General features: G+C 33.9%; 1 protein-coding gene across 2 annotated transcripts; it reads right to left on the bottom strand.

The window, feature by feature from the left end:
* Positions 1-18450: 18450 nt before the first annotated feature.
* On the bottom strand, positions 18451-25168 carry LOC142611185 (pyruvate decarboxylase 2). Of its 2 annotated transcripts, XM_075783231.1 has the most exons (7): positions 24482-25167; positions 24195-24358; positions 23128-23778; positions 22924-23041; positions 22397-22585; positions 22134-22300; positions 18451-18670 (listed from the first exon to the last, which is right to left on the bottom strand). In XM_075783231.1, the coding sequence occupies exons 1-7, from the start codon at positions 25007-25009 to the stop codon at positions 18667-18669; spliced, it is 1821 nt and encodes a 606-aa protein (XP_075639346.1). In that variant the 5' UTR covers positions 25010-25167; the 3' UTR covers positions 18451-18666. The 2 variants fall into 2 exon arrangements, with proteins under 2 accessions (XP_075639346.1, XP_075639345.1); XM_075783230.1 differs by lacking the exon at positions 18451-18670 and having other exon boundaries at positions 21929-22300; positions 24482-25168.
* Between the last annotated feature and the right edge of the window lie 626 nt (positions 25169-25794).

Here is a 25794-nt window from a genome sequence, read left to right as displayed (position 1 = left end):
TGTTATAATAAAATTTAAAAAGAAGAAAATGAAGAAGAAGAGGGCTTATCTACATTCTGTTTAGGGCCTATGTGTTATTGGAATTGCAAACTTTGTTTTAGGAGTTATAGGAGTAGAATTGACCCTCTCTTCAAATAGTTAGGAACACAACTTTGACTTTTTCTTAAAACAGAGAGTAACTTTTACTTGGTATTCCTCAGCCTAGTTTGCCACATCACTTAATTGACTCATATCCGAGGAATGAGTTCCACTTACGTATAATATATATACTAGTATATTATGCTCGTGCGATGTACGGTTTAATAAAAGAATTATATATAAATTTTAAAATATATATGTTTTAATAATATAATTAAATTTAACAACAAATAAAATAGTAAAAATATTTCAAAGATTATGGCAAGTTTTAAATTTCTAAAAGCTCTTAGTAATAAACGGGCGTTGGATGGTTTTGGTCATAAACTTATAACATGAATAATTTTATTGAGAAACACTAATTAATGATTGAAGAGATATACTATACCCGGTCGGACTAAGACATTACTTTTACTTGTTCAAATAACAATTAAGGTAAAGTAGGGTGAGGAAAAATAAATAATAATAATCTGCATACCGACATAATAATATTTATATTTAATTATAATGAAACGCTTGCATCTCAAAGTGTCAAATTAATATCAACACTAAACATGCTAAGATGTTTATGTCAATTAATGTAAATAAGCATAAAATTAATATCAACATCTAACACCCTACTATTGCATGAATTATGATTAAAATTGACCTAATATTTTTACATTAACCCCAAGTAATCATCCCGAATTTACAAAAATTAAAACTACCCAAATTTATAAACAAAAAAAAAAAAAAATTGAAAGCAAAATTCTCTATAACAATAACACACTCAAAAATATATAAACACAAAGAAACTTTGAATTCAATAATTACAAACAATATAAATTTCTAAACATTAAAAAAAAATCTGGAATTAGAGTTAAAGTAAAGATACTCACATGAAAATTGAATTAATTTTAACAGCAAGGGAGAGGTAGTGAAGCCATGGAGGTTTCACATCGCCTTAAATATCCATTGTTTTTACATCACCCATTTATATTTAATCAATTTTCTGTCTTCATTCTTTGCTGAGTGATGTTCATTGTCATGGTTTTGGGTGATGCTCAAATCTTGGTTTCATGGCTACCTATGGGATCTACACATATTAGAAAACATATCTTTCAAAAAGTGAATAAGATTTTTGTATATACCATTGATTCTGAAAACCATAATAAGCATATAAATTAGATCAAAGTTAACAAAAATAACTTATACAAAAGGCAACTTGCACACAAAACATATTCAATTTGATGGAAAAAAAAATAAAGAAAGGAATTTTATGAAAAAACAAACAGAAGAAAGTAAATACATACATGCAAGTTCATAGGTAAGGTAAGTATGAGAATGAATGAATACATCAAAAAACCGTATAGTAGGAAAAGGGAAAAATAAAACAAACCGTATATATACCTACACTTTTATATTAGATAATTTTAAGTTGCGAAAAAGTTGATAACTTGATGTGAACAAACAGAAAAAAGGAGTTTAAGTAATTAAGAAGTTTACGTTAATTACATATTAGTTTTTTTTTTTTTAACTTTATCCCCAAAAAATAGTTAATGTTATTGGATTGTTATTAGAATTTTTTTTAGTTTACATTAAAGTTAATACATATTAGCTATTTCTTTTTGTTACTTTATCCCAAAAAAAAAAATTTTGAGAAGAAAAAATAATACTTTTAAATTTGTTACTTTATTATTAGGAAATAGATGATGTAGGATAATTTTTTTTTTGTTACTTTATAAAATAAAAAAAAATAAAAAATAAAAACCCACATTAGAACACTTATTATTACTTTATCCAAAGAAGTTGATAAGATTGAAAAAAGAAACTTTTTATTTTTATCTAAAAACTTATTGCAACCACGTCAAAAAATAAAATAAAAACGTACTGCAATTTGATGCAGCCACTTGGCACAACAATCATATATATATATATATATATATATATATATATATATATATATATATATATATATATATATATATATATATATATATTGTGGGGGGTAAAAAGACCTTGATGGGTATATGGGCCGTGGGGCCATGCTAAGGAAGGCCGACCTATCCTTGGGTTTAGGACTTGATAGTACTACGGGTCGATCCATACGCCGAGGGTCCGAGGATCCAGCCGAGGGTGATTTTCCCCTCGGACTGACACCGGAGAACCCGGGACTTCATGGTACAGGTTAGGGAATGACACGGTCAAGACCAATGGTTAGAGGGAGTGAACCCTTGAATGTCCTAGAAGCACCAATGTTGGAGAAATATCAAAGATAAAGGCTGCTACCTCCACATTAAAGACCCTGCACCAACCACCCTGGCCGCATTAATGGGGAAGTGACACTTGAACAGTGGAAGGGAAACTTCTGGTTACTATTCAAAGGCACTAAGAAAAGAAATATCTAGACTAAGGGGGAGTTGGGGCAACACGTGTACAAAGTATTCAAAAGAGTAGTATTTAAAGAGCAATCTAAGACAGGAAATGGGGACGGACTTTTTGTAACCTAAAAGGAAAAGAAAAAGAGAGAGAGATAATATAAGAACAACTCTCGGCTTACGTCCGAGGAAGCTGATTTACTATATTCCTTGTTGTTTCCAAGTATTTGCAATCTGTAGTTTGTCATTTAATCCTCACACACTTCTAACCTGGGTTTCAAGCCCACACTCTACAAATTCATATTGTTTAAGGCTCATTGGGCCTGAGTCCATAACTGTTCTTGGGGCCAGGTGCAATTGTGCACTTACATATATATATATAACATACTACACGTTTATTAAAAAACATCAACATACTACACATGCAAATATTTATAAATATAATTTTGCTATTATCAACTTTTCTTCTATGATTTTATCACTTTTTTAGATAAAGTTACGTTGAGTTTAACATCTTATTTGGATAACTTTATACTTCTAAGCTGATAATAACCTTATATATATATATGTGTGTGTGTGTGTGTGTGTGTGTGTGTGTGTGTGTGTCCTATTTCCTTATTGCCATTCACGTAGTTAATTCTTCTTCTCTTATAAAACGATTAGAAATTTAAGTTCCTCACAATTGAAAATTCTCTCTCTCTCTCTCTCTCTCTCTCTCTCTCTCTATGTGTGTGTATATATATATATACACACACACACACACACACATATACATAATGTTTTTTAGTGTATTTTTATATATTCTTAGGCACGACTTCTTCTTCTTCTTCTTCTTCTTCTTCTCTCTCCCCCATTATCAATAGTTCTCATTCTCTTACAATTTCTATGTTGTTTAGAAATCTAACTCTCCTTTGTTTGTTTGTTTTTTTTTCTTATTACTTAGGCAATTTGATGTTTGTGAAATCCATAGTAAAAGCCTTTATCAAGCCTACCATCCAAACTATTACAGTATGTATTTCTCTTCTTTGTTTTTGTTTTTGTTTTTTTTAGGTTTTGCTTATGAGTCATAAATGCAATTTTAAATGCATGAAATCTATTATATAAACCTCTATAAATATTATTTAAGAATTATCAAATTTTGTATTCTCTCCTACAACAAGGGTTCTATTTGTATTTGTGTTATGTTTATATGCGTGTTATTAGATTAAATTAATTTTTTTGAGAAGTAAAATTTTTATGTTACTATTTCTCATTTTTATTTTTTTTGTTAATGATATTATATGTGTGCGAAAGAAATTGTCTAACATTATAAGCATGTAACTTTTTTTATTATTTTAAATTTCATTGTAATTAATTTTTATTTTGGTTTTTACAAATATCAATATCCATACCTATATTTATCACCCATAACACATTTGAATAGTATTCATGATTTTTTTTTTTTTTTAACATAGCATGTTATAAATATCAACAACATATTCATTCACAAGATTGCTATTAGCAAGCAATATTAAATCTACATCATGAAAAGGAATTCACATCTTAATATGATCATGCAACTCTTTGTTTGAACTAATAATTTTTTCTAACAATTGTCTTTATCCTTTTTATCCATTAAGACTCCTTTAATATTAAATCTTCAAGACTCTCCACTCATTTTTAAGGAGATCCCTTTAGATAAAAAATGCCATTAGTGTATCAAATCGTAACTCTAAATAAAGGTTTGAAAAACAAAATACCATGTAGTCTATACTCTTCAAGTGCATAACACATTTTAGATGTACTACAAATATTCTGACAAATGAAAAACCTCTGATTAAGTTTCCTTAGGTTTATAATTGTTAAATTCAGGAATTTTTTTCACATAAATATGTTGTGTGATTGTTTGAATCCAAAAAACAATACTTTATATATAATTTATATGATCTAGACTCAAGTGATTATTAATTTGTTATTTTTCAATAAAATTAAATTCTTCATCTAATCATTTTCTTATTATAATATATAAGTTGAAAAAAAAAATCTTAATGAAAAACAAACAACAACAAAAAAATCTTAAACCCAAACGTTTAATAACAAAAACAGAAGCACAAGTAAAAAGTAGTACACGTTTTTTTTTTTAAATTATAATAGAATGATAATTAATGATTAATATATTCTTATATATTAATATATTCTTTTATATATATATATATATATATTCTTATATATTAAAAATCAAACAGGTTTTTAATACACGTTTTTTTTTTTTGAGAAGAAGTAGTACACAAGTACACATTATATATATATATATATATATATTTTTTAAATAGACATAATTTTTTTTCTTATCTTCTTCTTCTCCTATAATTATATTACTACACTTAAAAAGAAAACAACAACTTAAAAAAACATATAATACTACATGTAAAAAGAAAACAACAACCTAACAACAATGTAGTACACTTAAAAAAAGTCTTTTATAAAATTATATTCAACTAACATTAGGCTTTTTGTTCATATCAACTTCTTCAATGTGGATTGTATATATATCTCAAATAATTCATAATGAATACCTACAATACAACTCTTTTTCTTTATTCTTATATTCTTTTGCCTACAACCTCTATTCTTCTTGAAAGTATGTATTACATATTTAAACTTTTATATCTACATTGCATTACAATATTTGGTTTCTCTTTATGTACCTTTATTTATCAATTATTGAAATTATTTTAAGTGTGGTACCCTATAAGGTGTTGAGGTTCAAAAAATCATAACACAAGGCCCAAAGAGATAGCACATTGGGCCAACCCCATGGAAAGTAAAATTGAAAAGGGGTTGGGCTCACAAAAGAAAAGGATGGTAGGCCCAAAAGATTTGAAGCCCAAGATCCATGAAGGGGTAGGTTTTAGAGCCCATGAAACAAAAGGAAGAAAGAAAAAGGCCCAGCCTACCAAGATCAGAGGACCAAAGAGAGTCCAGTAGAAAGAACTGGGCCGGGATCCCTGGGACGTGCAGCATAACCAAAATGGGATTAAGATAGCTCAAAAGGGGAACCAAAAAGCACAAGAAATGAAGGACATATATGTCCTTCTTAAGCACTCAGTGATGCAGCAAAGAACCAGAGGGCTTGGAGAGCAACAACTCATGAGCAAAAGGCTAGTACCTCGGGGAATCTAGAAAAATGACCATAAGGGCAAGTAGCTGGGAAAACCTTCAACTTGGCAGGAAAGGATTCGGCTCACTTGGGAAAAATGACAAAAAGGAAGGGCAACCAAAAGCTAAGTCTGAAAAAGGTAAAGGCGTGGAATCATTGAAGGAAGAGAGATTGAAGGTTAGCTCCCCAAGGACGCCCCTAGAATGGAAAGTCAGCAAGAGGCTTTTGGAGAAACAGCACCAAAAGAGGGAAACTATGAGAAACAAAGAAAGAATCAGTCATCAGAAGGGCTGGAACAACAGGGGCTCTGGTACCCAGGGAGCTAAGGGGGGGGGAATCAAGGGTACCCTAAAACCCTAGAGTGATACTATAAAAGGGAGAAGCAACCAACATTGAAAGGGGATTATTCAGCAATAGTGAAATCATAATAGAATCATAAAACTCTGTCAAAACTCTAAGAAAATAAGGAAATATCTCCCGGTATCCCAGAAACAACCACTATAGTACATACTTGGATTCAAAAGGATTCAAAGAATTCAAACATTGCAAATCTTAGAGGCTTAGATAACAATCTAAGTCTATAATTTTTGAACTTATTTGGATCTTATATCACGTTTTAGTGAGCACATTGTAATCCATAATTAAGAAAACTGATGGAGTATTTCTTATTGATTTGAGGATCCCTAACAATTATTTTGCATGTTTCTTTATTATATTGCCTTTCTTTGCCGTTTTCCTGTTGTTCAATACATATATTCTCACTTGCTAGTGTATATATATTGTAGGAACCTTGCCCTATGCACCACTTGGTTTGTAAACAGCTCATTTAGCTGCGGTAAACCAAGCCCAGTCCTTTCAAACTACAACAAGAGGGCCCCGGGGTCCTCGCTTAAGCTTGGGCCTGGACACCGTCAAAAAAGTAACCCCTCACATTTTGGCGACTCTACTGGGGACTGGGAAAAAGGAGAGCGAAAAAGCAGTCCCTTCACAAGCATGGCTCCAAAGCTGGGAAACACCAAGAGGAAAGAAAGTTCTTCTTAAAGTTCCTTAAAGTGCGGGTTCCTCCAAAGAACATCCTACCAAGAGACTCTGTGTGGAATTTTGGGGAACTTCCCAACACAAGATAAGTTTTATGAGTCATTATTTTATGCATTATACAATTTGAACATAATGGATCATTGCCCTACACTCTTAAAAAAAAAAGAATCATGTTGTAGTATTTAAACAATCATAACATTGTCTCATTGCTAAAAAATGGAAAAGTGAAGAAATAAAAAAATAGAGAGATTGATGAAATGAAGATTGTATGAGCTGCATAATAAAGCAATGGCCCCACATTTGGGGGCTAATGTATTTTCTTTAAAAAAAATTCATGATATTGTTTCATTTGTTTAAAAAAGAAGAAAAAGAAGTAAGTGAATCAAAGAGGCTTGATGAAATGTAAATTACATAGGAAAAGCAATTGCCTCACGTTGTAGGGCTAAATAATTTTGCAACGACTTGATAATAATATCAAATGGCGCAGGTTAGTGAAATGGACAAGGTCCTTGGCTCCGCCCATGGATTTAGCAAAATGGAGTAGTTCCATAATCCCAGCAAAGCCTAGGAGATCCTTAATCCCAACAAAACTGAGGAGGTCCTTTGTTTCAGTAAGGCTGGGTACATCCCTAGTTCTAGTAAAGTCTAGGAGACCTTTGACTCCAAGAAAGTAAAGCCTGGGAGATCCTTGATCCTAAAAAAGCTGAGGAGATCCTTTATTCCAACAAAGCTGAGGAGATCCTTTATTCCAGCAAAGCTGAGTACACCCTTAATTTACAACAAAACATAGGAGATCCTTAATCCCAACAAAGATGAGGAGATCCTTTATTTCAGCAAGGCTGGGTACATCCTTAATTCCAACAAAGTCTAGGAGATACTTGACTCCAGAAAAGTAAAGCCTGTGAGATCTTTGATCCCAACAAAGCTAAAGAGATCTTTTATTTCAACAAAGCTGAGAAGATCCTTTATTCCAGCAAAGCTGAGTACACCCTTAATTCCTGCAAAGCCTGGGAGATCCTTAATCCCAACAAAGCTGAGGAGATCCTTTACTTTAGTAAGGCTGGATACATCCTTAATTCCAACAAAGTCTAGAAAATCCTTGACTCTAGGAAAGTAAAGCCTGTGAGATCCTTGATCTCAACAAAGCTGAGGAGATCCTTTATTCCAGCAAAGCTCAGTACACCCTTAATTTTCAACAATACTTGGGAGATCCTTAATCCCAACAAAGCTGAGGAGATCCTTTATTTCAGCAAGGCTGGGTACATCCTTAATTCCAACAAAGTCTAGGAGATACTTGACTCCATAAAAGTAAAGCCTGTGAGATCTTTGATCCCAACAAAGCTAAAGAGATCCTTTATTTCAACAAAGCTGAGGAGATCCTTTATTCCAGTAAAGCTGAGTACACCGTTAATTCCTGCAAAGCCTGGGAGATCCTTAATCCCAACAAAGCTGAGGAGATCCTTTACTTCAGTAAGGCTGGATACATCCTTAATTCTAGCAAAGTCTCAGAAATCCTTGACTCCAGGAAAGTAAAGCCTGTGAGATCCTTGATTTCAACAAAGCTGAGGAGATCCTTTATTCCAGCAAAGCTGAGTACACCCTCAATTCCAGCAAAGCCTAGGAGATCCTTAATCCCAACAAAGCTGAGGAGATCCTTGATTTCACAGGAGATCCCAGATTCCAGTAAAAAAAAAATTCCTAGCTCCAGCTATGGTTCTAGCAAAATGTTCCTTGGTTCCAAAAAAAAAAAAGAATTCGAGTTATTCCTTGATGGAATAGTTTTGTGATTCTAGCAAAGTGGAATAGTTCTTTGGTTCCAACAAAGTTGAAGTACTTCCATGGATCCAGCAAAGTAAAAAAAAAAAGATGGAGACATCTGGAAAATGGATAGAAGTTCCACAATAGCATCAAGAGAAGGTGGATTAAGCAGGATTCAACAACAACCCATGTCTTGGGGCCTAAAGCCTATTGTGCAGCAGACCTTGAATATATTTTGAAGAAAATCAATAGAAATACTATATTGCAAGTCAATAGCAAAATCAACATCATTGAAAGCTCAACATCATTGAAAGCTCAACAACTATGCAGTGCATCTATCATTTCTTGCAGCCCAACAATGGGGCTCATCCATTGAAATAACAAGATTTGGAGAAGATATAGAGTCCACTGAAGGACATGTACAACTAGCTCTAAAGGTCACCATGGCATCACAAATATCGTCTGATCTTCTCAATGTACCAATGGTTCGTGAAATAGGGACCAAATGGGTAGCCCACAAATTGCTGCCAATCCTAGTCCCTTGATCTAGCACGAAGTAAACATTGTGGAAAATACATTCTATGATGTGTCAGATCTAGCTAAAGAACATCCCATTGTTAGGATCCCGGGGGGCTCCCATCTCTAGGATCCCGGGGGCTCCTATCCCAAAAGAGGAAGAAACCTAGAGGGAAGGCTAATATACTACTTATGAAGATCCTGGAGAAACCTATGGATATGGAAAGGAAGGCATAGATCCGACCAAAGGAGGATCTTAAAGAAATGAACCTGAGGGCTGACCCAAGGAACCCGAGGCCTATCCTAATCAACAGTCAGTTATCACACGAAATAGACAAATTCGTGGAGCTATTAAAAAAAATGAAGATTTATTGGCGTGTACTCCCACAAATTAAATAAGGCGCGTCCAAAGGATAAATTTGCCTTGCCTAACAATGATCTCCTCATAGATCCAATTAAGGCAACAACAATATCAACCATGAAGAAGCATACCACGATCAAGGAACTCAAGAGCTTCTTGGAAAGAATTTCTTACGTTAGGAAGTTCACACCAAGGCCAGCCTTGGTCACTAGTGGACTATCCAAACTTTTGAAAAAGGAGAATATTTTCATATGGGGAGTCGAGCAACCGAATGTCTTTCATAAAATTTCAACAGATCATGAGGCATCTGCCTCCCTTATGGGAACTAGTTAATGGCAAAATCATTATTGTTGTAGCTGGGATCTCGATCCCAAGCATACAAAGCATTGAAAGATACCAAAATGAGGTATCCCAACATGGAAATGGCGTGTTTGGCAGTTATTCATCTTAACAATTGAATAGTTACTTTTCATACCACCAAATCCTATTGGTGATGAGCTCCCATCCAATAAAAGCTCTCCTCCATCAGCCCTTACGATCTTGAAGAGTGGCCCAGTGGCTAATATTAATTTCTCAATATAACATAGGTCTGAAGGATCCCCAGGGTTGTTAAGAGCTAAGCTATAGCAAACTTACTAGTTTAGTTCCCCGGAGAAGAGGAGTACCAAATGAGTGAGAAGATCTCTAAAAAAGTAGTAGCGGTAGACATCCTTGTAAAGAAACAGACTATGAGGTTTGTGAAGACAACCACTAACGAGCATGCCTAGAGAAAGTCTTCCTCTTCTAGGATTCCCGTAAGAGGATCCCCCACCTAAAGAAAACACCATGACAAAATCACCTTGGTGGAGCTCCTCTTAGCCACCAGTTCATCAGTGAAAGTAACCTTAGATGACTCGTAAAAGAAGAGTATTTCCATGAAGTATTTGTTCACAACCAAGAGAGGATATTTTAAAAGATCCTTGGAGAAGGAAACAAATCTTTAACCCTTTGGAGAAAAGAAAAGAAATCAGTTCAATGACCCCACTTGAGAATGGGAGGCTACGAAGGAACCTTTTCTATACATTGAAAAAAAAAAAAAAAAAATTTAATGGCGATGAACAAATTTTCCAAGTGGCAGCAAACTTTCCATATACCTGACTCAGGACTTGGCCAAAACAGATTTTTTCCAAGTAACATGGCCTAGGACTTGAAAAAAAAAATTTAATGGCCATGAACAAATTTTCCAAGTGGCAGCAAACTTTCCATGTACTTGACTCAGGACTTGGCCAAAACAGATTTTTTCCATGTAACATGGCCTAGGACTTGATTGAAAAAAAAAAAATTTAATGGCCATGAACAAAATTTCCAAGTGGCAGCAAACTTTCCATGTACCTGACTCAGGACTTGGCCAAAACAGATTTTTTCCAAGTAACATGGGCTAGCAACATTTCCCTCCTCCTACAAGGTGCAAACTCACCAAAGGCTTGGAGGTACTTCGATTCAACAAAAGAAAGGTATCATTTCGATAAGCCCACTCTTTAATACCATGTTTGAATATATCAAAACACTCTAAAAAGTTGTACAAGAGGTATCACCCATGCACTAATACTTTATTTGTATAGATTAAAATGAAAATTCTAATATTTTGGTCTTCCTACTTGACCAATTATCAAAAATCAAAATTTGGAATCCTTGTGTGGTTGAAATCCTCACATGGTTTCATATACATGAAATAATTTTATTGCTATATCTTTCCAGTGCATACACTGGGGGCTAAGATAAGATTGAAAATTTTTCCTTAGATATATCTTTCACTTGATAAAAATTAAGAAGTTGTGAGGGTCCTTTTTTGAACAGTATCCAGACCCAAGCTTAAACAAGGACCCCAGACCCTGTAGTTGTAATTTGAAAGGACTGGGCTTGATCTACCGTAGCTAAATGGGTTGTTTAAAGACCAAGTGATGCACAAGGCAAAACTCCTGCAATATACATACACTAGCAGGCGAGAATATATATGAATAGCAAGGAAAATAGTAAAGGCAGACAAAACGTAATAAAGAAGAATGCTCGGGATCCTCAAAAGTCTGTAGGAAAATATTTCATTAGTTTTTCTTAGTTGTGGATTACAATAAGCTCACCAAGACTTAGTGCAAGGTTCAAATAAGCTAAAAAATTAGATACTTAGATGACTCTCTGGGCCTCTAAGACTTGCAAAATTTGAATCCTTTTTAATCCAAGTATATGCTATAGTGGCTGTTTCTAGGATACCGGGAGACATTTCTCTGTTTTTTTTGAGTTGTACAGAGCTTTTTCTTAATGATTCTATCTGATTCTCTCTTGTTGAATGCCCTTAACGTTATCTACTTCTCCTCTTTTATAGTGTCACATTAGGGTTTCGGGGTACCATTGATTCTTCCTCCTTGGCCCCCTGGGTACTAGAGCCCCCTGTTTGTCTCAACCCTTCTGACAACTGCTCATTTCCTTATTTTTCCATAGCCCCCTTCTTTTGGTGTTCTTTTCTTGAAAGTATCTTGCTGACCTTCCTTTCCAAGGTGCCTTTGGGGGAGCTGAACCTTCAGCTCTTCTCTCTCCCCAAGCCCCTTTTTGCTCTGTCTTCTCTTTTCGGGCTTACCACTTTTTGGCCACCCCTCCCTTTTGTCATTTTTTCCAGTAAGTGGAGTTTTCTTCTGTCAAATCGAAGGTTTCCCTAGCCATTTCCTTTCGTGGATTTCTTATTTTGGGTTCCCCAAGGCACCGGCTTCTTACTCCTGAGCCGTTGCTTTCCAAGTCCTCAGGCCTTGCGCTGCATTGCTAGGTGCTTCAAGAAAGGTCCATTAGCTTCTTGTTCCTAATGCCTTTTGAGCTGTCTTAGTTCTCCTTTAACCATGTTGTTCACCCAGAGGTCCCAGGCAGCCCTCAACGTCCTTGTCCAACTCTTTTCTTTCTCTAGTCTTTCCTTGTTTTCTTTTCTTAAGTCCAGGCGGGTTGAATTCTTTTCTTTCTCCCCCCTGTTCCCATGGACTTTTTATCCCTTTTTCTTCTTTTTGGGCCTCAGGTCCATCATCCCTCTTTCTTTTGTAGCCCCAACCTTTCTCTTTTTTATTTCAATTCTTATTTCCCACGGATTGGCCCAATGTACCATCTCTTTGGGCCTTTCATCATGTTCTCTTATTATATATATATTTTTTTAGACCTCAACAGAAGTCTAGTGCAAACTTTACTGTACATAAGTTCAGCCACTGTTATTTTCTTTGGCTCATGAACTATATGGTACATAGCAATACAACAACAATATAATTGGTGGCATGATATGTGAATAATTTGCTGCAATCTGAAATATTATACAATATCTCACAATCTGAAAAAAGAATAAGGCAAAGATCAAAAGCATCCATAGGAAGACCAAGGTCTTTAGCTAAAGCAAGGCATGGAGACGTTCTTAAGCCTTCTAAGTCATGTTCTCAGGGACGTTTCCATCTCTTAATACATTTTGAAAAGAATAGCTAGCCATGATTAGACTCTAAATTAGCATATTTATATGATTAAATGACTTATAATATCATAGTCCCATGTGGCAAACATCCTTGTGTTATTCACCTTAGCCATAGCAAGCATGTACTACAATGCATAGAATATCTTTGGCAAAGTTTATAGGGGCTTCCCTCACTCAACCTATTTTGTAAAACAAACAAAATCTTGTTGACAAAGCAACGCTATCTTATATTGAGATTTAATATGCATCCAATGTGATTTTTGTATGCTACTTTCAAAAAGCATATCCTAAAATTGCTTGCAAAAAAACATTAGTGCTAGAAATATACTCTTAACATCAAATGCAACACCAATATAATTTTAGCTTTATATGAATACTTCATTGTCGTCTTAACAAAATTGATTTGTTTTATGGAAAATTGAATACCAATCTACAACTTAATACTAACATGAAGGTGAATTCTAATCTTTGGCAACACGTTAGTTCATTCCATGAAGGAAGTGTAGCAATTCCTTTGGAGTTTCCCTCAAGAATTATTTGATCTACGCATTGGTTCCACAAACCAGGAAAGTGTCCAAGAATAATTTTATTTTCTCACATGTGAGCTACAGGCAACCCACGAGCTCGAGGGCCTAAATGTTGAGGTTCAAAAAATCATAACATAAGGCCCAAAGAAATAGCACGTTGAGCCAACCCCATGGAAAGTAAAATTGAAAAGAGGTTGAGCTCACAAAAGAAAATGATGGTAGGCCCAAAAGATTTGAAGCCCAAGATCCATGAAGGGGTAGGTTTTAGAGCCCATGAAATAAAGGGAAGAAAGAAAAAGGCCCAACCTACCAAGATCAGAGGACCAAAGAGAGTCCAGTAGAAAGAACTGGGCCGGGATCCCAGAGACTGCCAAGGGCCTGGGATCCCTGGGACGTGTAGCACAACCAAAGTGGGATTGAGACAGCTCAAAAGGGGAACCAAAAAGCACAAGAAACGAAGGACAAATATGTCCTTCTCAAGCGCTTAGTGATGCAGCAAATAACCAGAGGGCTTGGAGAGCAATAACTCATGAGCAAAAGGTTGGTACCTCGGGGAACCCAAAAAGATGAACCATAAAGGGAAGTAGCTGGGAAAACCTTCAACTTGGCAGGAAAGGATTCGGCTCACTTGGGAAAAATGACAAAAAGGAAGGGCAGCCAAAAACTAAGTCTGAAAAGGTAAAGGCGTGGAATCATTGAAGGAAGAGAGATTGAAGGTCAGCTCTCCAAGGACACCCCTAGAACGAAAAGTCAACAAGAGACTTTTGGGGAAACAGCACCAAAAGAGGGAGACTATGAGAAACAAGGAAAGAATCAGTCGTCAGAAGGGCTGGAACAACAGGGGCTCTGGTACCCAATGAGCCACGGGGGGTAGGAATCAGTGGTACCCCAGAACCCTAGAGTGACACTATAAAAGGGTGAAGCGGCCAACATTGAAAGGGGATTATTCAGCAATAGTGAAATCATAATAGAATCATAAAACTCTGTCAAAACTCTAAGAAAATAAGGAAATATCTCGCGGTATCCCAGAAACAGTCACTATAGTACATACTTGGATTCAAAAGGATTTAAACTTTGCAAGTCTTAGAGGCTTAGATAGCCATCTAAGTCTGTAATTTTTGAGCTTATTTGGACCTTGTATCACGTTTTAGTGAGTACATTGTAATCCATAATTAAGAAAACTAATGGAGTATTTCTTATTGATTTGAGGATCCCTAACAATTATTTTGTGTGTTTCTTTATTACATTGTCTTCCTTTGCTGTTTTCTTGTTGTTCAATACATATATTCTCGCTTGCTAGTGTATACGTATTGTAGGAACCTTGCCCTGTGCACCACTTGGTTTGTAAACAGCCCATTTAGCTGTGGTTAACCAAGCTCAATCCCTTCAAACTACAACAAGAGGGCCACGGGGTCCTTGCTTAAGCTTGGGCCTAGACACCGTAAAAAAAGTGACCCTCACAGAAGGTATAGATACTAACTTAGTTTAATTATAGCATAAATTCTATGATTTTTTATATAAAAAAAATTAGTTAATGCAATTCATCTTTGATTTGGTATTCCTCGTTGATTATGCTGATTATTTCCTCACTTATGGCAACATTAAAATAATTAATGTAAAATTTTACATTTACATTGCAGTCTAAAAACTCTAATACTTATATTTTTGTAATTTATGGAATTTGTTTTTTATGCAAGAAATTTATACACACACACATAAAAACAAATTACAATTTTACTTCTAAGAGCTTTTAGAAATTTTAAAAATAAAATAGATATAATTTTTCTTCTCCTATAATCTCTAAGTTGATAAAAATCTTAATTTGATTACAATCCAAATTCTTCATATAATCCATCTAATCCTTATTTAATCTTAATTTAATTACAATCCAAATTCTTCATCTAATCCTTATTTTTTAAGTGTAGTGAATTATAAAAAAAGCAACAACATTTTTTTTAATTACTACACTACACGTTCTAATGCATCTTTAATTGCAGATTTTTTTTATTTAAAAAAATAATATATTTTATAATAAAAGTTGGGCTTAGACGCCGCGATTGCGTCAAGTGACTACACCAAATTGCAGAATTTTTTTTAGATTTTTAGATTTTAAAAAAATATATATAATTTTTTTTCTCCTATAATCTCTAAGTTGATAGAAATTTTTTAGGGTTGGAATAGATGGATTTGGGTTTCCTAGCTGATTTGAGGTCAGCGGGTCCTCTAATGGAAAAGAGAAGATAACAGAGAAAAGAAATGGAGAAATAGGAAAGTAAATTTGGGAACAATCATCTTATTTGATATCTGATATTTTCTGTGCAACTTCCTTTTATACCCTTGACTAATGCTTAACCCTCTAACCCGTGCTTGGTACTGCTCCAACTAACCCAATATCCTAAGTAACTTCTAACTATCTGACCTGCCACCCTGTCACTGCCTTGCATACATAATTGCAGCACCAACAATTACAACCCAACATTACACAATACCCCCAAATATCCAACACTACACGTGCACAATGGCCTTACAGTCATACCCCCAAATGCCCACAAATATCCCATTACAATTACACCACAAAATATCCCAACAAATATCCCTAACAAAATCTTAATTTGATTACAATCTAAATTCTTCATATAATCCATCTAATCCTTATTTAATCTTAATTTGATTGCAATCCAAATTCTTCATCTAATCCTTATTTTTTACGTGTAGTGTATTATAAAAAATGCAACAACATTATTATTTAATTACTACACTACACGTTCTAATGCATCTTTAATTGCAGATTTTTTTTTTTAGATTTTTAGATTTTAAAAAATATATATAATTTTTCTTCTCTTATAATTTCTAAGTTAATAAAATTTTTAATTTGATTACAATCCAAATTCTTCATCTAATTCATTTAACAAACAAGTTTTAGTTTTAGTAAGACCCTAATTCTATTTGTCCTTATTGACTTATTTGGATAAAGTAACAATAAGTATTGTATCAATTTTTATAATAAAGTAACAATTTTACTTTTAGCGTAGTTTAATTGTTTAGATAATAAAAAATAAAAATCTCTTTGGATATTTTTAAATTTTAAATCAAGATTGTTAATTTTTTGTATATATTTATTTTTTTTTATGGATTTACAATGCCATGATACTACTAAATTCTATTAGCTCGCAGTTCTAAGCTTATCATACTCCTTCATAATATTATATATATATAATTTCAATCTCAAGCCTCAATAACAAGCTATTATCCTAAGGTAAACTTGGCGCTAGATTCAACCCACCAGTAAATTGGTTTATCTAAATAATTCTATTTTGTTTTAATTTCTGACTTTTTGGTTAATTTTTTGTAACATTTGAAATTTTCTTGTAGATTTCAACAATTATAGCAATAGATTATTCTTTTAAGGGTATAACATCTTTCTTTTATATTTCTCTGTGTAGTTACATTTATTTTTTTTTATATATATATTGTTTCAATAATTAGTAGGCACCAAATTTTCTAATTATTTAGTTTCATCTGAATTTTTAGGTTTATTTTTTGCATTATCTAAAACTATCTGGCATATTTCAATGGCATCTTTCTCTTATATATCTCTTTTGTGTGTAGTGACTGTAGTCATATTTTTTTTTCTATTGTTTTAAGAATTCTAGGTTTAGAATCTTCTAATTTTTAATTTTTTTTTTGGCACTTTGGAGGTTAGAACATTTGACTTTTTGCATTAGTTTTAGCAATATCTGAACATGTTTGGAAGATTTCAACAACTATACTATGGGTTATTCTTTTGAAGATAACTAATTTTTCTCTTATATTTCTCTATTGTGAAGTCATATATAATTTGTTTTGTTTCAACAATACCTAGGCAATGAATCTTCCGATTTGCTAATATTTTAAGTTTTGACTTCTTCATCAAATTGTAACACAAATTCAAGCTAGATAGGAGCAATTTATGCAATGGTATAACTATATAATGGTATAAAGTGTACACTAAATTGTAACCCATGCTTATGCAAGCATACATCCAAAAATAAATATATAAGTAAACAAAAAATACTAATTACTTGAAAATCAGAAAATAAAATAAAATGAATACACATTAGGAACTATATCAACCTTCTTTAAGAAACATAACTCTACCACCCACTCTTCCTTCCTTATTTCTCTTCCTCAGAATTAGGAATTCTTAAAAAAAAAAAAATCATCATAAATGTGGGGGTACCAGGATCCAAAGCAATAATAAAGTGGGCAAGGTTGTTTCCGAGGAGGGGAATTTCATGAGGAGTCTTTGGAGAAGAACTATTTTTCGAATAAAAGAGTTCGAGATATTGCTGTTGAGAAAAATACCGAGGACCAAGGACTCCATATTAACCTCGAATGGTCGAGAATCAGGCGTGCAAGGAGCATGGTGCAATCCCAAGGGAGGCAAAGGTAACTTGGTATAAAACAAGGAAGAGAAGAAAAAGGAAGGATAAGACAGCCATCCCCTCCACATTAAATGCACCACAACCACTTACCTGGCTGCAATAATGGAGAAATGACACTGAACAGTGTCTTACACAGCCCATATTCTGGTGTCAAAGCCTTCTAGCAAGGTTTTGATGAGACAATTGTCAGGAGAGTGTAATCGTAGCCCTCCAAATGTAAGATCCAGATGCGTTCTTGCTAAATTATATAAAGCCAAGAAGTGTCTAGATCAAGGGGTGAAATTTTTGTATAAGAAATAGGAGAGAGAGAGAGAGAGAGAGAGAGAGAACAAAACCAGCCATTGTATCTTCTTCCTCGGACAGAACCCGAGGATAAACACTTAGTCAATTCTGAATCTACTTAGTCAATTATCAAGCTACATAATTATGAACTTTTATTACGGAATGGGTATTTAATGCTGATCTAGCATCCCATATCTGATAATTAATTGCGTGGGCAATAAAGGTTTCATTTTCTTTTCCTGCCCACAACAATAAATATAATCATATAATTTACACTTAATTGAGATTTTCTATTGCATGTTTCAATTAAAATAACATAGCAAAATTTAAGAAAATGTTGATATTATAAATTAAATGAGAGAAACATCAACCAAAGTTGATACTGTTATATAATTTGTAAAAAATAATTGATATGAGCTTTGGGCTTTTTTTTTAAAAAAAAAATCAATTGAAAAGCTAAAATTACATGGATACATAGTTGAGAAACGCTATGCCCGGTTCTTACAAACACAATAAATAATAACTGTATTGACCCCATTGATAAGATCATAGATAATTTGATGGTGATTTTGTAACAAACAGGGAAAGTGTAGGAGCAAATTTCAAGCCTCTTTCTTTATTCCTCCCTAGTCCTCTTTTTTTATTCCTCCCTAGTCATCAACTGCAAATACACAAAAAACCCAAGTTATGATTTTGATTAAAAGTAATTAACTTTAACATGAAAAGTGTTCCAATATCATCAACACCGCAAATTTACTTCCAACTTGAAAAGAAAAAAGAAAAAGAAAAAGAAAAAGAAACCTTCAAGATGAAACTATATCGATATCATTAATAACACAAAATCCACTTACAATTTCACGGGGAGAAAGAAGTTAAACTTGAAAAGTGTTTGAATAGCATTAACTATACAAAACTCATTTAAGATTTGATGAAAGAAATTAGCTTCAATTCAAACTTTCAATATCATCAACTACACAAAACTTACTTCAAATTTTTTTTTTAAACCATAAAATTTAATAACCTCTACAAATAAGCATGGAGGAAAAAAAAAAGCAATAAATGAAAAAAAAGATGTCAATGGGTTTGAGAGAGAGAATTGAAGGGGATTTTAGGGATTATGGAGCAAAACTCTTTGGTTTTCGTACCTAATAACTCAGTACAAAATTTTAAAAATTTGTATGAGACACGTTACGCAAAATTAACTATTCAATTTAAAATTTAATTAGATTCTCTCTCTCTCTCTTTATATATATATATATATATATATATATATATATATATATATATCAAACCAACCTGATATAAAAAAAAAAATCAAATAAAAAGTAACTTGAATGAAGCATTGAAAAGAAAGAAATAAAAATAAAAATTAACTGAAACATCGAAAAAAGTGAATGAAAAAACAAAATATAACAACTAAATTTTTGTATTTATCTAAAAAATTGATAGAGATGTAAATTAAAAAGTCAATAAGAATAATTATAATTTTGTGTCTATCCATGAGGTGTTTTAAAAAAAAAATTAAACTAAACATTTTTTTGTATGAAATTAAACCTTGAAGAATTTGGATTGTAATATTAAGATTTTGAGTAGCTTAGAAATTATAGATAAATTAATAATAAAAGGATTATATAAAGAATTTGGATTGTAATCAAATTAAAAATTTTATCAACTTAGAAATTATAGGAAAAGAAAATAAGGAGAAAAAAATTTATTTATTTATTTATTTTTAATCTAACAAAATTTTTGCAATTTGATGAAACTACTTAGCAACTATGGCTTCTTAACTCAATTTTTATTATATAGAATATGATATGACAAGATATATATATATATATATATATATATATATATATATAATTCAGCAAAAGGGAGAAAAGTATCATTTGTATAATTGTATTATATTATATTCAAAATTATAAAATGAGTGGTATTCTTATAATAAACTATATATGTCACCGTAATCTTTCAAGTATCAGTTTCAGGTTGTGGAGAAGAATGGTTATATAATTGTATTTATTCCATAAAATCACTTTTTAAGAGAACTGAAAATGAAGTCACTAACGTGACTAAAAAAGTAAAAACCTCGACCTCTACTTTAAAAAAGAAAAAAGAAATACTTCAATAATACCAAATCACCTAGCTAACATTTTGATTTGATTTACTTTCAATACTTTTTGTACTAAAATCTCATTTTATTTTAATGAGAAACTGTTACATCGCTCACTAACTAAATAAAAAATAGAGACTAAAACCCATTATCCCTTACGATAGTGTATTTTAAACAAGACAAATATTAACGAGCACCGTGTGGTGCTGGTTAATGTTGTACTAATGTAGGTCCTATTCGATTAAAAAAAAAATTGAATAAGAAGAAAAAAAAAAGGACATAAAACTGACCTTAACTTATTTTAATATATTTTTTCTCTCTATAAAGTTGGTCCCACAACTTAAAAACTACAAAAATATGACATAAAGCTGAAGCAAAAGTACAAAGGGCTGCAAGTAATGGGTACCATAAGGTGCCCGTTAACACAACTCTTAAAACAAAAGGACATCTCCATTTCAAAAAATACTAGAAATAAGCCAAATCTCAATAAGCGAATGTCACTCCAACGAGTGAGGTGAATCAATTGTAATGATATTCATTCATTGGATTGGATTGTGTACAACTTGGAGCTAATTAACAGTTCTTGCAGGATACGTATTAAGCACAGGGATGACCTTGGATTCCAAGTGGGCTTATTTCAAACACCAAAATCATTTTATCATAGCAAAGCAAAGGTCTTTTTCTAGGACAACTTTAATCATGACCCACTTTTATGTAATGACTTATGTAATAGTATCCTCAGGACTTAAGGCTTACAAAAATGGGTTGAAATTGTGTTCAATGGGGTACACCCAAAACTGGACATGTCTATATTCCTACGTGTCGAGTGGACACAAAGTGCCCCAAAAATATCTACTTCCGGAGGAAGAAGAGCCACATTTCCCCTCCTCCAGTAAGGTTTTCCGACATGTTGAAATCATTGAGACAGTGATCAATCTAGTGCATGATAGAAATTTGGATAAGAAAGCTTGGAACTTCCACGAGCCTATGGAGATTTTTTTTTTTTTTTTTTAGCAGTGGCCAGTGACAACGATGTGTATGATAGAAATTTGGATAAGAAAGCTTGGAACTTCCACGAGCCTATGGAGATTTTTTTTTTTTAGCAGTGGCCAGTGACATAGATGCGTTAGAACACTTGTAGCAGCAGAGTTAAAATGCTATATAGTTATTTTAGTTCTACCAAAACACAAAAAGTTACAATTTAGCAGTTGAACTATAGTTATTTTTTTTTAGCTTCATTGCTATAGTGTACATCTATTTATAAATGTGCACGGTAGCTTAGAACTAAAAAAAAAAACAATTTTTTATTCACTGCCCGGTTGTGTGTGTGACTATGATAGTTGTGTAATAAATATATTATTTTATTGTAGTAAATATCTTATTTTATTATGTTAAAAACTAAAATAAATTTACTGTATATAGATAAAATAAATAAAGTAACTTTTTGTGATATCAAATAACTAAATTTTTAACATCACTGCTGTAAATAAATGCTCTTAGGGACAAGTGGCGGTCCTCACACAGAGGGTTCAAAGAAGCAGGCTCTTTTTCAGGGTACTGGTAAATCTCTCTACGTATCTATTTAGTTTCCTCTCTGCCTACCAGTCTCACACCACAAAGAGAAATCTCATCAATAAAATGAGTACTAAATTCCAATTCCTATTCCTACAACTGTGAGGACACCCCCCCCCCCCCTTCCCCCCAAGTAAAGACTTAACCTTTTCTACAATTCGCTAAAATCATAAGTTGTGATAAAATCATAAGTTGTGATTGATACTTTTATTATGCACAACAGACTATTGGAAAAAGTTTTGAAAAATGTTATCCCAATACTCATTAATTTGATCTTTCAATAGTAAAGCAAATCCAAAGAGAATATACACATAAATCTGCAAAACTCTCCTTGTTCATTACCCAAACCACTCAACAAGCAAACTCAATATTACTATGTCAACATAAAACTGCTCAATTTATTTTGTGCTTTTCAATCTCATTAATGTGGCTAAAGATTTACTGAGGGTTGGGTGGGCGGCTATTGGCAGCAGAGACCCTTGAGCCCCATTCAAGCAGCTCTTTGCTGGTGTCATCCTTGTGAACAACCACCTCAATGAAGCACAGGTTGTCCTTCTTATCCCCTGTTGCTGTATTAATTGCTTCAATCAGCTCCTCCTCGCAATGGACCTGAAAACAATGAATGTACAAAATAATAGTATTATCAGTGTTTCTAAGCTTTGGTATTAATGCTCTAGAGCGTATGCACCATGTTAAACAACTCACCTTGGTTGTCCAGCACTTGCCCTCGCCATTGTGGATTGCATCAACCAACCCAGTGTAGTTCCAGTTCTTAATCACGTTGTAAGGCCCGTCATGGATTTCAACTTCAATGGTGTATCCACCATTGTTTATCAGGAAGATGATGGTCCTTTGCCCATATCTAATCATTGTTGACACATCCTGTGCAGTGACCTGTGAGGCAATAAAAAACACATCAAGATTTTACGAATCAAAGTCCTGGGTGAAATCATGGCAGTTCTAGTATGTTGGAAAGAATTAATATATAGATTTAGGTAAGATATAGCAATCCATGTATGACATTTGAGACATTGACATACAATGCCATTCTGGAATTTTGTAAGAATTTTTCATGACAATATTGATTCTAGATTTTCATTTGTTGAGTGATAAATGTCAAAATAAGTTTAAAAGAATCAATTAACAATTTTGGATGCGGTCCACAAGGTTCTTGCTTGCCTACATTGTAAGCAGAAAAAAAATTGCTACAGATATATAGGAACAAGGTGAACCTGGAAGCTCCCATCACCAATGCAAGCAATCACTCGCTTCTCAGGCACAGCCTGTGCATAGCCAAGAGTCGCACCAACTGACCAACCAATTGATCCATATTGCATTTGGAACTCGTATCTGCAAGCCAATCAAAACTTTGAATTAATACTAAAAGCTCCAACTTATAAACAAACATCAAATACTACATGCTCTCCACCACTTACCCGCAGCCCTGTGGCAATTTCAGCTTCTGGCAGTTAAACCATGAGTCCCCTGTCTCAGCAATCACAGCAGTCTCACTAGACAGCATGTTCTGTATATGCTGGAACAGAACATTAACCCTCAAAGGTTCTTTTGGTGCTGACTTCAAAGGATGTCCCTCAGGAACAAAGATCCTATGATAGTTCTCATAAGCAGTTGTATTACGCTTGAGCCGCTTGCCAAGTGCTCTGAGGAAATCCTTCATCAAAATACACCCAAATGCAGGTCCATTCCCGATCACAACACGGTCAGGTTGCACAATGATTGCCTTCTCTTTCTTGAGAAGCAATGAGTACCCAACAGAGCTATAGTCATTGAATATAGGTCCAGCAAACAAATAAGCATCGGCAGACTCCACAATCTCCGCACAAAATGGAGTGCTGACAGCACCCCAATAAGTCCCAATGAAATGTGGGTGGTGCTCAGGCACAAGCCCTTTCGCTGATGGCATCACAGCAAGGGGATAACCACAAGCATCAGCTAGTTCAACAAATGCATCGGTTGCATTTGCAACTCTCAGTTTAGGACCCCCCACCAATACTGGTTTCACAGCCTTGTCCAAAAACCCCGCTGCTGCCTCCACTGCAGCCTCTAATCCCATTTTATTACTCAATCTGTATCCTCCCCAATACACAAAAAACCCAATAAGTAAATCTCATAATAGCTCAACAACCAGAATCACAGGATCTACAAAAAGATGGTTTTGAAAATTGAAAACATGATTTTTAAAAACGTAATTTGAGCATTTGGTAAAATCTATAACATGTATTGCTTTAAAAACTGCAATACTAAAACGAAGTTGAAAATGCATAAGTTGCAATTTGTAGTGCATTTCTTCTAACTTCGATTTTAAGAACACAAAAATATACCAGTTTTTTTTGTGTTTTCATTTAAGATCACTCTTTTTCACCACGAAAATGCATGGTTTCAAAAGTACTTTCTCAGAATATAGTTTTTTAATATTCACTTTTACCTTTACAAGGAAAATAAAATCTCCTTAAATAAAAAAATAACAAGTCCGAAATTTTACCTGGGATTCAACGAAAATGGAACAGGTTCACGACTAAACGTTGGATGAGGAACCCCAGCCAAGTTACAGCTTATACTAATATAAACAGGCTTGCTTTCCTTCAATGAAGTCGAAATCGCTGTATCAATCAACTCATGTGCATCTTCCAAATTATTCACCACAGCCTACAACAACAAAATTAAGCCAAAAAAATCACAACTTCAACCAAATTTCCATATCAAAATCACATTTTTTTCACAGTAAAAACTAAAAAACCCAACTGGGTCTCAATCATTTTTTTTTTTTACCTGATAGCAAGTGACTGTCTGAAAACACCGAAGCTCTTGGCTAAAGTCAGGCAATCCAATAGTATGGTGCAAAATCCTGTTGGTTCCATAGTCATTGGAGTTGGGTCCACCAACAATGCAAATGAGAGGGAGGTTTTCACTGTAAGCACCGGCGATCGCGTTGAGCACACTGAGCCCACCGACGGTGAAAGTAACAACGCACGCGCCGACGCCACGGGACCGCGCGTAGCCATCAGCGGCGTAACCAGCGTTGAGCTCATTACAGCAGCCAACGTTGGTGAGACCAGGCTCGGCGATGAGGTGGTCGAGAAGAGTGAGGTTAAAGTCACCCGGGACAGAGAATATGTCGGTGACACCGATTTGGACGAGCCGGCGAGCGAGGTGGCGACCCAGTGTGGCGTCCGAGGGGGTGACAATGGTGGAAGGGGTTGAGCTTTGGATGGTGGAGACGGCGCCGTTTGACGGTACGGTACAGAGGTCTGTGCTGGTGTGTGGGCACGCGTCGAGTGCTCCTATTTTGGTGTCCATGTTTTGAGAGGGAGTGTAAAAAATCAAGGGAATGAATGAATGGTTTTGGTTTTGTTTAGATGTTTTTGTTTGTGTGATAGTTCTAGAATCAGAGAGAGAGAGAGAGAGAGAGAGAGGAATAGTGTAGGAGTTTTTTTTGTTTGTTTAGGAATTGGTGTGAGTGAGTGAGAGAAGTGACTGTGAATTTATAGGGTGATTTTGACAGTGGGATTTGTTACTAGGGGCGGTTTTGGAGGGTGTTTTGTAGTATTAGCAAACAGAAATGTTGCCAAAAAAGAAATGTTTGCAGACTAATAATTGATTTTAAGGTTTTTTTTTTTTAAAAGCTAATTTTATAATTATATGAATGTTGGAAATATATATGTGTAAAGGTATAATTGATTTTAATTTTTATTAAAAGTAATTTCATAAAATAACATTGAAAATGAAAGAAATTTGAATATTAAAATATTAAAAACGTCAATTCAACTATAAGATTTTTTATTTTTTATGCAAGTTTTTTGATGATATGAATTTATTTTATAAAATTTACAATTTACGGATTACGAAGAGAAATTTTGTAGTTAGGTTTATTGTTTAATAACAAAATTGGTAAAATTATTATTGAGTTTTAATGTGAATCTATTAGAATTTATTATTTTAGGAACTATGAAAAGAATTGGAAATATGTTTTATGGGGGGTGGTAAACTAAATTCTATGGGTTCTTGTACAGTGTTTAAATTTTGGTAGGAAGAAAGGAGGATCTTGGGATTGGAGATTTGGAGTGAGAAAGGAGCCATTCTTG

This window comes from Castanea sativa, chromosome 9 (genome assembly GCF_040712315.1).
Source record: "Castanea sativa cultivar Marrone di Chiusa Pesio chromosome 9, ASM4071231v1".
NCBI lineage: Eukaryota > Viridiplantae > Streptophyta > Magnoliopsida > Fagales > Fagaceae > Castanea > Castanea sativa.
The sequence above is the reverse complement of the archived record's forward strand: the minus strand, read 5'-3'. Positions and strand labels throughout refer to the sequence as shown.